This window comes from Rhipicephalus microplus, chromosome X, assembly GCF_043290135.1.
Source record: "Rhipicephalus microplus isolate Deutch F79 chromosome X, USDA_Rmic, whole genome shotgun sequence".
NCBI lineage: Eukaryota > Metazoa > Arthropoda > Arachnida > Ixodida > Ixodidae > Rhipicephalus > Rhipicephalus microplus.
This window is the reverse complement of record NC_134710.1, coordinates 63382930-63397132: the sequence shown is the minus strand read 5'-3', so window position 1 is coordinate 63397132 and position 14203 is coordinate 63382930. Positions and strand designations below refer to the sequence as shown.

The following is a 14203-nucleotide window of genomic DNA, read 5'->3' as shown; positions in this document are numbered from 1 at the left end:
TTAAGTCGACGTTGATTGTTGAAATGGCAGTCCAGAAAGCTTGTAGTGTTGCTTTTGTGCCAATGAAGCACTTATTTTGAAATGAAATCATGTTTTAGTCATCCGAATCTGGTTAGTACACTTCAAATTACCCGCCCAAATGGAATGTCTCGCCTCACTGTTTCCGTGCACAACGTTGCCTGGCTTAACTTTGCGGCCGCTGACACTAGTAGCAGCAGAACGAAAGCAGCGGGAGCCACAGCAGCAACAACGGCAATTCAACAATTTCCTGCCATTCGCTCAGAGATGGCAGACGTTATTGGTTCAATTGGGCCCCGCTAGATGGCACAACCTGTCCAGTTTAATTATGCAGAAATTTAAGTTTTGAACCACTCACGTCATTCCTCATAGTAATATCCGGTGGTTCTTTTTTCGTATTATCAAACAGAAATGAACAAGCACCATTTTATTACGTCTCTTGGTGCACAGAAGATTCTTTATTTAGTGTAGCTCATATGTTTTACTCACATCTAATGTACAGAATTTTAAGGCCTTTATACAGTGAATTACCATAAACGTTGCTCACATCTGTTGTCTCATGAACTGGCACTCTTTAGCCATCAAATGGCCCTTGCACTATTAAATACCATACATCATTAGTAATTATGAGAGAAATGAAAATGCCTTCATTGGCTTTATTATTTGTAAACTTCATTGATTGATTTGTGGAGTTTAACGTCCCAAAACCACCATATGATTATAAGAGACACCGTAGTGGAGGGCTCCGGAAATTTCGACCATCTGGGCTTCTTTAACGTGCACCCAAATCTGAGCACACGGGCCTACAACATTTTCGCCTCCATCGGAAATGCAGCCGCCGCGGCCAGGATTCGAACCCGCGACCTGCGGGTCAGCAGCCAAGTACCTTAGCCACTAGACCACCACGACGGGGCATTTGTTAACTTCATGTGGTTTGGTTTTGCAAAAACAGGTCCCTCTATCGACCCCCCTTCTTTCACTCATTTGATACCTTTCTGTTGCATGCAAGGGTTTGTTAGCCAGCAATCTACTCAAATTTCAGGTACACTATGTGATGCCATTGTGCAAAGTCACTGTATTGGGCATGAGTTGTGCTAGCTAACTCTCTCAGGGTTGCACATACAATAAACAGCCAAGAAAGGACTCTCTCAGGGTTGCACATACAATAAACAGCCAAGAAAGGAGACTGGGGGACAACTGCTACCAAAGCACAAATGGTTATAGTGTGCACGCATTCCTACTTGTGGTGGGTTTAGTCCCCACCGGCAGCACGTTCTTTTTACTTCAGCTTTTATTTCCCTTCATTTCACAATTACTACTTTTCAGTCCTGATAGTGTGTTAAGTTCTTTAAGAGGTGATATTCCTCCAGTGCCTTTTTCTTATCTGTTTTCACTGCTGCTACAAAGTGAACACACCCGAAGGGATCCTTGGGTTAGTGGTGGAATTCATTGTGCAAGAACAACAGCACTAAAAAAAGACTAGCACTGTGATGGTATGTCACGTTCACTCAGCAAGGAACTGAATTGACTGTCAAGCATAGTCGTCAACAGGATTTTGTCTTGGGGGCTGCAAGCGTGGGTTTCCACAGCCACTGGATGAAAGAGCACATGGTATGTCCTGCTGCGTCAGCCGGCTTTCTATGGGAGAGCACGTGTAAGCTGTAGGATCAGTTGCGGCCGCTGCAGCGCAACGGGGCGGGGACAGGAGGGACGGGAAAACGACTCGTACCGGCTCCCTCAGGGCAGCAGCCGCAGCAAATCAGCTGGTGTTTGTCACAACTGTGACCATCTCAGTTGTTCTAATCAGTGTTTTTTTAATCTCATTTATCACAGCGATGACATATCGCGTATTTAGTAGACTACAAGGCACCATCTAGTTAAAAAGTCAATTGATTTTTCCTGTACAAGCCGAACACCTGACGTTTTTTTTTTTCAGAACCAGCTTCTTGTTTTGAGGCTGAAAGAGAAATCGACAATTCATGTAACTGAATGATATGGCACTGAATGCATGCAAAGTCGTTGTTCTATTTATGAAGATGTCTTAAACTAGTGTATTTTGATTTTTGTGATGTTTATTCAGCCTTTTCGCATTTTCTTAGCTAGAATGCTTGAGAATTAATTTTTTAGACACTTGACAATAGACGTTCATAGTTTTTATATGCTGAAAGCGTATGAAAGAAACATAATCTGAATATTTTTCATGGTATCTGGTACATGGTAGTGTGCCGAAAAGTAATTAAGCTTCAAACACTGGATAAAAGTGGATTCTAGAAACATGGTGATGCATGCCTCATAACTTTATTTGAAGAGGCTGCGAAAGTATCAGAAGTGGCAATTAAATTCTTTTTACACACACACACACGCACACACACACACACACACACTCTCTCTCTCTCTCTCTCTCTCTGGTATGGAGTGCCTTATATCTAGAGCAATGACGCTGACAGTAATAGCCCAACTCCTGAAACAAAATCATGAGACTGCAGGGATAAACTCGCTATATTTATTTATGCGTGACATACACTTCCCAAGACATATATATATATATATATATATATATATATATATATATATAATGAGATCTAATAGACAATAATGTCGAGGAATGTATAGGGGAAGTTATTAGAACCAATGTAATGCAAATAAGAAGAAAGAAAAGTGGGTGAAAAAATAACTTGCCGTGAGCAGGAATCGAACCTGCTCCTGCTCACGGCAAGTTATTTTTTCACCCACTTTTCTTTATTCTTATTTGCATTACATTGGTTCTAATAGCTTTTCCTATACATTCCTTGGCATTATTGTCTGTTAGATCTCATTAATATTGTATCAAAACACAGAAAAACAAGCCCTTAGGTATACACTTATTTCCCATATATATATATATATATATATATATATATATTGCCACATGGTTTGCTTGGGTGAGATCGAAGGGTGAAAGAAGACGTAGACGATCTCTCTCTGAGCCGCTGCTTGAGTAGTCGACTAAACGAGCCCATTTTTTTATCAAGTTTGTCGAGAGTAACGTGACAAGACTGGTGGAGTTGCTGGGTACAACGTCTTGCAATTCACCCGATGCCCAAGACCCCGTCCAGCAGCCGGAACACAAGCCCTGCACCCGTGGACACTCCTGTTCATAGAGTAAGCCGCCGCCAACGAGGCCTACCGCCTGAGACACCAACCACTGACGCAGCGACTATGACTTCGACGCAAGATCCCATGCAAGCTCCGACACCTTCCACGCCGATCTACTGCACCGTCCAGAACCCGCTCATGCCTAGCCCCTTTCACGGAGCGCAGCATGAAGATGTTGACGACTGGCTGAGTGAGTTCGAACGTGTCGCAGCGATCAATTACTGGGATGATGCCGCGAAGCTCCGGAACGTGTACACGTGCCTAAAAGACGGTGCCAAGACGTGGTTTTTGAACAGGGATGATGTTCTGACATCTTGGCGCGAGTTCCAGCGTCGCCTCCTGGAGACCTACAGGAGTCCCGACCGCCGCGAACGGGCGGAGCGTGCACTACAATCACGCATCCAGATGCCCAACGAGACCGTCTCGATGTACGTCGAGGACATGACACGGCTTTTCAAGCGAGCGGATCCTGCTATGGCAGAAGAAAAAAAGTTGCGCCACCTCATGCGTGGTGTGAAGGAACAACTTTTTGCTGGTTTGGTGCGTAGTCCCCCCAAAAGTGTTGCTGAGTTTCTTACTGAAGCGGCAACAATGGAGCGAGTACTGCACCAACGGTCTGCCCAGTTTGACCGTCAAGTGAATGCTGCCTCAACTCCCGAGATTTTCGCCACCCCTGGGAGCAAGAGCCCCGAATGGATTCGCGAGATCATTCGATCTGTCGTCCGGGAAGAAATGGAAAAGATGTACGGGACAAGGCAAATCGATGTTGGTTCTATCACCAGTGTCATTCGCGACGAGGTCCAGCAGGTGCTGCACGCCCATCGTTTTCCGCCCACGTCGGTTGATCTGGAAACGGCTCCTGTGTCTACTGACAGTCGCCGTCGTACGTACGCGGAAGCCTTGCGATCTGCCACTCCTCTTTCGGGTCAAGGAGTCCCGATCCAGCCAGTGCCGCACGTCCCGATCCAGGCAGTGCCGCACGTCCCGATCCAGACAATGCCATACGTCCCGATCCAGACAATGATGCCGTCAGTCGCGATTCAGTCAGCGCACGCTGATTTGAACATCGATAGTCGCCGTACACCGACGCGCAAGTCTGATCTCTGGCGTACGCCAGACAGACGACCACTCTGCTATCATTGCGGTGAGGCTGGTCACATTTACCGCGAATGCCCATACCGGCAACTTGGACTGCGCGGATTTTCCGTCAATTCACCTCGTCCCCGAATCGGTCAAAGGCCAAGGGATATCGAAGAATATCTCGCGCAACAGCGTGCACCCTTTACACGACGGCAATCGCGGTCACCATCTCCGAGGAGACCCGCAGCCACTGGGCCACGTTTTGGGGTGACGGCACGGGAACGCTCCCCGAGCCCTCGTCGGGAAAACTGAAGGCAGCGGCCTTCGGGGGCAAGGTCGCTGGGACTCAAAGTGCGGAAGACCTCCCATCGATGCTTGCACGCAACGCCGAAGGCATTTCGTCCGAGAATAATCGCAGTGCCGAAGAAACGCCGACATCCGCATCTGAACTTAGTGACCGCGTGTCGCTCGACATACCTGTGCTGGTTGACGGTCTTCAGGTCAGTGCATTGGTAGACACTGGTGCAGACTATTCGATCATCAGCGGGAGGCTAGCGAAAGATCTCAGAAAAGTGATCACGCCGTGGAATGGAACGCGAATTCGAACAGCTGGAGGACACGTTGTAACACCGCTGGGTCGCTGTACCGCAAGAGTGAAAATTCGTGCGTCAACGTTTGTGCTCAGCTGCCTCGTTCTCCCCGACTGTTCGCGTCAGCTGATTATCGGCATGGACTTCCTTCGGGAATACGGTGCCATCATAAATCTCCGTGAGCGCATCGTGACCTTCTCGACTCAAGGCGCAACAGATCAAGACGTCGATAACTGCCGTAGACTTGCGCTGCGTGTTGCTGACGACAGTGTGACGCTGCCACCTCGAGCAACTGTTCCCATCGAAGTCACTTGTGAAGACTTCCAAGACGGCGACGTGGTGGCTGAAAGCAACTTATCACTTCTGCTGCTCCAAGGTGTATGCGCCGCCCGAAGTGTTGTGCGCGTCCGTGACGGACAGTCAACGATACTAGCCACGAACTTCAATTACGAGCACCGGCATCTTTTCCGTGGAACCACCCTAGCTTATGGAGAACCTGTTGCCGACGTCACGGAGTGCTTCGCGTCCGAGGAAACGCATGAGGATAAGGAATTTCTAGACCACATCGACATTAATTCGACGCTGTCAGACGAGAGAAAGGCTGCACTTCACGACCTTTTAAGGGAGTTTAGATCTTGCTTCGCCTCTTCTTCTAAAGTCCGTCAAACACACCTCACGAAGCATCGAATTATTACCGACGATGACGTCCGCCCCATCCGGCAGCAGCCTTATCGCGTTTCTGCCAAAGAACGCGAGGCTATTCAGACACAAGTAAAAGAGATGCTCGATGACGGGATTATTCAACCATCCAGCAGCGCTTGGTCCTCGCCAGTCGTTCTAGTAAAGAAAAAAGACGGAACGCTGCGATTCTGTATTGACTACAGGAAGCTTAATAGCGTCACAAAAAAGGACGTCTACCCGCTTCCACGAGTAGACGACTCCCTCGACAGGTTACGACGTGCGAAGTATTTTTCGTCCATCGATCTAAAGAGTGGCTATTGGCAAATTGAAGTGGATGAACGAGACCGAGAAAAAACCGCGTTTGTGACTCCAGACGGACTTTACGAATTCCGAGTTCTTCCCTTCGGCCTCTGTTCTGCACCAGCCACTTTTCAGAGGATGATGGACACAGTTCTCGCTGGCTTGAAGTGGCAAAGCTGCCTTGTCTACCTCGATGATGTGGTCATCTTTTCCGAGAGCTTTGAAGAACATCTGAAGCGTCTGAGAAAGGTTCTAGAAGCCATTCGCACAGCTGAACTTACGCTGAAACCCCAAAAATGCCATTTCGGCTATGAAGAGCTGAAATTTCTGGGACATGTCATTAGTGCAGATGGAGTGCGACCTGATCCAGACAAAACTGCTGCTGTCGCCGCCTTCCCTGTCCCATCAGATAAAAGAGCAGTACGCCGTTTCCTCGGCTTGTGCGCGTATTATCGCCGATTTATCGCCAACTTCTCTAAGATAGCTGAACCTCTTACGCGACTCACCCGAGATGACGTACCCTTTACTTGGGGCGCAGAACAAGATACAGCGTTCACAGAGTTACGACAGAGAATGCAAACAGCCCCTGTTCTTGCCCATTTTGATGAGGACGCTGCTACAGAAATTCATACGGATGCCAGCAACGTCGGACTTGGCGCTGTCCTTGTACAACGACACGGCGGCGTTGAGCATGTGATAGCTTACGCCAGTCGTACTCTTTCTCGAGCTGAGACCAACTATTCTACGTCAGAAAAAGAATGCCTCGCAGTCGTGTGGGCGACGACCAAATTTCGGCCTTACCTCTACGGTCGTCCCTTCAAAGTGGTGACTGACCACCACTCGCTCTGCTGGCTGGCAAATCTCAGAGATCCCTCCGGCCGTCTCGCACGGTGGAGTTTGCGTTTGCAGGAGTTTGACATTACGATTGTGTACAGGTCAGGGCGCAAACACGAAGACGCCGACGCGCTTTCTCGAGCACCTGTGGGGAACGCTGTCAGGGGCTCCGAAGATGAAGATGCCTTTCTCGGAGCAGTTAGTGACTCCGAATTTATGTCAAAGCAGCGGGCAGACGATGAATTACGCCCAGTCATTGATTCCCTGGAAGGCCGCAACTCTCAGGTCCCTCAACACATTGCTCGCGAACTGTCCTCTTTTTGTCTAAGAAGAGGCATTCTTTACAAGAAAAACGCCCGTGGTAGCGACAAGGCCTTCCTACTCGTTGTTCCTACCGACATGCGTGATGAAATCCTCCTGGCGTGCCACGACGAGCCCACGTCAGGACACTTGGGCTATTCGCGAACTCTCGCCCGAGTACGCCAACAGTATTACTGGCCGCGACTATCAACTAGTGTACATCGATATGTGAAAGGCTGCCGTGAGTGCCAGCGCCGCAAGACTCCGCCGGTGAGACCCGCGGGCCTGCTCCAGCCGATCGCACCACCACGGACACCGTTTGACCTCGTGGGAATGGACCTTCTCGGGCCCTTCCCTTTGTCGTCCTCTGGAAACAAATGGATTATAGTTGCGACAGATTATCTTACGCGTTATGCTGAAACAAAAGCGTTACCCCGTGGCACGGCCTCTGAAGTCGCGCAGTTCTTCGTGCACCAAATCGTCCTACGGCATGGTGCCCCGTCATGCGTGATTACGGACAGAGGGACGTCGTTTACAGCACGAATGATGGAGGACATTTTTAAACTGAGCTGCACAAGTCATCGAAAAACAACGGCTTATCATCCGCAATCCAACGGACTGACAGAGAGGCTTAACAAGACCATAGCGGACATGCTGTCAATGTACGTGGACGTACAACATAAAACCTGGGACGAGATTCTTCCATACATCACGTTTGCTTATAATACGGCAACGCAAGAAACAACGCGATTTCCGCCTTTCCGACTTGTTTACGGACGCAACGTGCGAACCATGCTCGATGCTATGCTTCCGTGCGACGAAAGCAATGAACTTGCTCAAGATGCTGAGCAATACACTCAGTACGCCGAAGAAGCTCGTCAGCTAGCTCGCATAAACACCAGTCACCAACAAGATGCAGACGCACGACGTTACAACCTCCGCCATCGAAATGTCACCTACCACCCTGGGGACCGAGTGTGGGTGTGGATCCCTGTCCGGCGACCAGGCTTATCCGAAAAACTCCTAAGCCGTTATTTTGGACCGTACAAGGTTCTCAGACGAATCACAGATCTTACCTACAAGGTATTTCCGGACGGCGCAGCGTCTTCTCGTCGACAGCTTCGGCCCGAAACCGTGCATGTCCTTCGGCTGAAGCCCTACTTCACACAGTAGCCCTTGTGGTTTCACGTGCTACGACATGCCGTGACATTGCGTTGCTGCTGCTGTTTGTGTTCTCGTGTGTTTTTATGCCCTTTCTTTTTGCGCTTGGCGGAAGCGTTGGCGAAACTTCCTCATTTGCTCTGCGAGTAGTGGCACTCTCCTTCTTTTAGTTCTCTATATCTGCGTGTGTATACCTTCATTTTTTTTTATTTACCAGCATCGAGTCGATGCTTTCAAAGGGGGGGACTATTGCCACATGGTTTGCTTGGGTGAGATCGAAGGGTGAAAGAAGACGTAGACGATCTCTCTCTGAGCCGCTGCTTGAGTAGTCGACTAAACGAGCCCATTTTTTTATCAAGTTTGTCGAGAGTAACGTGACAATATATATATATATATATATATATATATATATATATATATATATATATATATATATATATAACAAATAAATAATAATGAATGACAGAACCGCATAACGGAGACTGCTAGAAGACAAGCGCGTTGGAATGCTATCGGGATTCGCCAGTGCCCGTGGAGAGGCTAACATGACAAGACCGAACAGATGGTCTTATTGTCGATAGACACAGAAGCCGAAAGTTGGGCGCACAAGCTGGAGCAATCGTCAAGTCTTTTTAATGCAAAGTTGTAAAGAAGTAAGAAGAAATTTTAAAAATGCCAGCATCAGCCCTAAATTGAGAATAAATAAAATATTTTCACGCGTGCGGCTATGTGTTCACTGTTGAATTAGTTCCATTATCATAAGAACGTCGGGATGGAAAAAGACGAAAACATTCAAAAGTGCACGAACGCAAGCAGTTCTGTTCGCATTTTGCAGCATTTCATCGCTGCAAAATGTGGATGGAGAGACTGCAAAAAGTATGGTTTATATTAATGAGGCTTAGAAGGTGCCCTGTGCTTTCCTTGGCTTCATTATCTGTTTACGTATGTGTATTGTGCTTTGTTTGTGTCAGTGGATACACTTGCATTTAGGAAGCCAGCATCTATGCTTAAAGAAGTCGGCAGCCATGTTCACATCACTGTACACGGCGAACACACACAGCAAACACACACAAAAAACATGCCCTACGCTTTCCTTAGCTTCATTATCTATTTACTTACATGTAATGTGCTTTGTTTGTGTCATTGGATACACTAACATTTAGGAAGCCAGCACCTATGCTTAAAGAAGTCGGCAGTCATGTTCACATCACTTTACACGGCAAACACACGCAGTGTAAGAACTGCATGAAGCTATATGTGCATTGTCGGTCACATTTCGGCGCGCACACTGTGGACGCGAGAACAGAAGGCTAGGAGACAAACAAGCGCTTGTTTGTCTTCTAGCCGTCCATTCTCCATCCACTGTTCGCGCTGAAATGTTACCAAGAATGTCGTCAAACCAACTCTCCCAACTTTCTATTTTATTACATTATGTGCATTATTGTCTGTACACTGAAAAATTAACTGTATATGGCACATTAAAAAAAAGAAAAACTGCCAGTGAAGTGCAACTTTTTACTGCCTCTAGCCTTACTTCGACCTGTAACATATAGTACTGCCATTGTACCTTGAAATGTTTTTTGATGGAGGCAAAAATGCTGTAGGCCTGTGGACTCAGATTTGGGTGCACGTTAAAGAACCCCAGGTGGTCAAAATTTCCGGAGCCCTCCACTACGGCGTCTCTCATAATCAAATGGTGGTTTTGGGACGTTAAACCCCACAAATCAATCAATCAATCAATATGATAGTTTTGCGACATTAAGCCCCGCATATCAATCAACATTGTAATGTTGATGCACATGCTGTGACAGTGCAATTGTTACACATATATCATTCCAGCTCTGTGGCCAACAAACTATAATTTTAAACCTTTGATTGAAGATTGCATGAAAACCGTCAGGCTTGTGCAAAGCGTGCAGCAGTCACTTGAAAGCTGAAACAGTGGCCTTTCTTGAGCATTTTTTAAACTCTTTGGGTAACTGCTACAAGCACACTTGCAGGGTACCTACAACGCCAAATCATAATTTTTTTGTAGTAGGGAGGCATTTATGCCTTTATTCATCATTCTTGAGAGAAGTGTGGTACCAACTAGGCGCTTGCAAGAAATTTTGTGCAAATTTTTTTATGCTATGGCTCTCAACGAAGAATTGTGCCTGAGGCTTTTTTAATGGATTGGTGCATTCGACGGCCTGCTAGTTATGCAATTCACATTGTATGATGTCTGGTTGTTCCTTTGCTTATTTAAAATGCTTTATTATTCATAATAAACGATTCCTTTCTCGACATGAAGCCTGCCTCGGGTCAGTTTGCTGAGGAGTTCCTAGCGCCGCCGGGGCTCAGTGGGAGAATACTCGACTAGCACAGAGGGGACCGAGGTTCATATCTCATTGTGTCCTTGGTGTTCTTAATTATTCTTTTTTCTTTCGTGCGATTGTGCTTATGGACAGCGGACAACTACAGCACCGAAAACAACTTTTGTGATGTCATAACATCTTTCAATGTAAAAGTATTATTAGTCATGTTTCATTGCTATGCTGCACTACTAATCATAGTATCTGGGGTTTAACATACCAAGATCACGATATGATTGCGAGGGAGACCGTAGTGGAGGGCTGCGCAAGTCCGACCTCCTGAGGTTCTTTAATGTGCACCCTAATCTAAGTACACTGGACTGAAACATTTTTTACTTCACGAAAATACAGCCGCTGCAGTATGCTGCACTAATATATCTTGCTCAAGTATTTATAAACTTATTAAGGATCAACTTTCATTGACGATTGATATATTTAGCCTCAGCTGGATTTGTAAGAGGGTAAATTACTGTAGTCTTGATAGGTGTGTGTTCACACATTAGAATAAGAGAGTCTAACTTATGCAACCTAACAACAGCTAATCGTACTGTAGGGAAGTTAGCCTTTGGGATAAATGGGAACCATTTGAAAAGTATTATATAAAGGTAAATTTTCATTTTCTTGGCATTGTATACAGCACCTAATATTCTTTGTGGTGTGTATGTGGTACATATTTCACTTAAATTCGTCCTCACAAACTTTTTTTTGTTTCTACAGAGAGTGCATCACGCCGAACACCCTCATTCAGCCAGTACTTCTGCCTCGACTTTATCCGTCACTTTCAACACTCTATGCTCTGAACAATGAACAAGAAGATCGGCACTACTGGGAACGCCTCCTCAAATGGAACAAACAGTCTGACTTGGCCTTAATGACCTTCCTTGGGGTGGATGAGTAAGTGTCTTCGTTATATCTTCTGTGGATGACAGCGTTCAAGGTATTTCTAAGGGCCCTGCTGCTGAAGTTACTAATAGCACTGTTTAATGGGAGCACGCTGCAAAGGTGACTGCTTGCTTGGTGGGCCATGAAGTTGAAGGGGCCCTGAAACACTTTTTCAAGTAACCATGGAATGAATTCACTGGAAAAGCTTATTGCCTCACGAATTCAACACCGCAAAAATGATAAGAATCCGTCCAGTGCGAGTGGAGTTACAAAGGCTTGTCGCACGCTGACAACACATTCTCTCTTCTCTCGTCCCAACAAAAACGCTGGAAGCTAAGCAGGGAGGGATGGCAGGGCCACTGAAATACATCACGCATGCCTCACGACCTTGAGCACTTTTTTTTTTCTTTGAATGCGTGACTTTTTCAGTGTGATCGCACGCGCACACACGGGCAAGTCGCAGCCTCCTGCAGCGATCTCTGTAACGACCGAGCACGCCATGTTCAAAGCAGCCATTGGCTGATAGATGGGTTTGCTACGTGTAATTTTTGAGCATCTTTTGTCATTTGTCGAGAGAAGAGAAGGCAATTTTTAGCTGACTTCGATAATTTATTCTGAATTCCAGGCCGCATGGTGGACTATAATACTTGGCTCGCATGTTGTCGGGAGCCTCTACTACCGGTCGGCAGCATTTTCTGACCATGCTCAAAAAGTGTTGCAGGGCCCCTTTAAAGGGTACCTGTAGCAACTTTTGTTATTGGCTTTGATACCTGAAAAAGTTGTTCAGATTTTGGCTCTGAGAGACATTCTCACAAAAGTCATGTTGTTGTACACTATGTATAAATGAGTTGAAATAGAATGCAATAAATTTTTATTTCCAGAATTACAAGGGTTCTGGCGTAATACCATTGGCTAAAAGCCGTTGTCGAACGCCTTGACTGGGTCGGTGGTTTGTTACAAGACGTATGTGGCAGTTGTATGAAAAAAGAAATAGCAACATTGGCAGAAACTCAAAAATGAATTGTGTTCACTCAAATGTACTAAACAACATGTAAATATTATAAGAATAATGAAAACTAAATTCAGTGCACAAGAAGACAGGAAATCATACACAGTTGGCTCTGACAAGGGAAACATTGAAAACAAGAATTGCATAAAATAGGAATTTCATTCAGTCATCACATGTTTACAAAGTGCGTCCAGGGTTTCTTCGCTGAAAAGCACTTGACATATTTATACTGATTTAAAATATGTGGCAAATTGTGCTGTAATAATTGTAGGCTATATTTATATTATGAAATACAGGAACATATCACATGTAACTATTTCTGGTATTGGCGGAAGTGATTCTAGATGTCAGTGATGCAGTAGACACGAGAGAACTTTTGAAGGCTTTTTTAGAGAAATAAAATAAATAAAGCAGGCAAAAAGGGTAGAGATGTTCTATTCTAATAATTTTATGATTTAGGAAAGCTGGCCGTGTTGTCTCCAAGAAACCCATATTGTCAATGTGCCAAATCATCTTCCTTTGCAATGAAAATATTTTCATAATGTTTGTTTTTCCAGTAGTCTCCTAGAGTAAGCTACAATAAATGGGAAGAAAATAAAGCATAATAAATGTTAAGTTTTGCTTTCAGTGAAAGAAGATACCTACATTTAGATAAAACACCTGTGATAGCTGAGAGTTTTTTGGAGCTATTTTCTACGTGTTTATCCTAAGTAAAGTGCAAAGAAAAAGTAACGCCTAATAATTTATGCTCAACAATTTGCAGTTCTTTACCAGCAAACGTTAACGTTTGTTTGCAAGTCAAAGATTTGTTTTTAGTGCGAAATAACATTACTGCAGTTTTCGTAGGATTTATCTTTAGGCAGTTAGCAATCGACCATTCATATAACTTAACCAGTAGATCGTCGCATTGTTCCATGAATTTCTGTGAACCGGACCAGAAACAAGAAATGTAGCGTCATTGGCCTATATTTGAACAGAGTTATTGATACTAGTAATGCCATTAACGTAGAGGTTAAAAAGCAGCGGACACGCTACCTTGTGGCACGCCGTTTAGTGTGGGAAGAAAACATGATTTTTTTTTTTTCATCTTTTATGCAAACTGATTATTTGCGATCAGTTGGATAAGACTCTAATAATGTTGATGGAATACCTCTAAGGCCATTCTAATGAAATATCTTTAAGGAACACACCCAATTGCACTGGGTGTGCACCTTAACTCACATCCCTGGGGTCTGTGTCAGTGCCCTGCTTCCATCAGTGTTGTGTACTTATGGGTGATTTGAACCTGTTATCTTCCCTTATTCTTTTTGATAGCCATTTTCATTAGTGTGGCAATGCTGGCCTCACTAAGAAGTTCATAGCTCACAATTCTCACAGTGTGCACTTGCTGGGCCCACATGAAGCTATAGACAAAGCTATATACAAAGCAAATGCACATTGTATTATGAAGGGCTGGATCATCAGTGTCTTTTGGCAAAAATATAAGTGCAAGCACGGCAGCCCAGAGCAGAGGCATCCAAGCAGAGACGTCCAAGACCCACACCGGGAACTACCTTAGAATGTTGCCTTCAGTGCAGTCTATATTTCCTGGCATTCAAGCATTCAAGCTTAATGTACATTAATGGTGAGAACATGTGTTGGCACTGCAGCGCTGTGTATTACACATTTGGCAAAGCAGCAGTCTGTAATTTGTTACTAGGTACTAAAACATTTTACATATACAGTTGAACCCCTTTATAAGAGGCATGCTGTGGGCAGCAATTTTTGTCTTTTATATGAGATGTCTCTTATAAGCAGGGTACTTTGTATGCATTTTCTTATCTACCCATATTTTGCTGCAGGCACACTGGTGTCTCTTATAC

At 45.2% G+C, this 14203-nt stretch overlaps 1 protein-coding gene across 4 annotated transcripts in view; it reads left to right on the top strand.

Moving 5' to 3' along the window:
• Window positions 1-14203, top strand: part of Als2 (Amyotrophic lateral sclerosis 2) — a 170949-nt gene that overhangs the window by 132211 nt on the left and 24535 nt on the right. For all 4 annotated transcript variants that reach the window (XM_075876972.1, XM_075876973.1, XM_037427255.2 and 1 more), the window contains one exon: window positions 11168-11344. In XM_075876972.1, the coding sequence (XP_075733087.1) occupies window positions 11168-11344 (177 nt within the window). The remainder of the gene's footprint in view (window positions 1-11167; window positions 11345-14203) is intronic.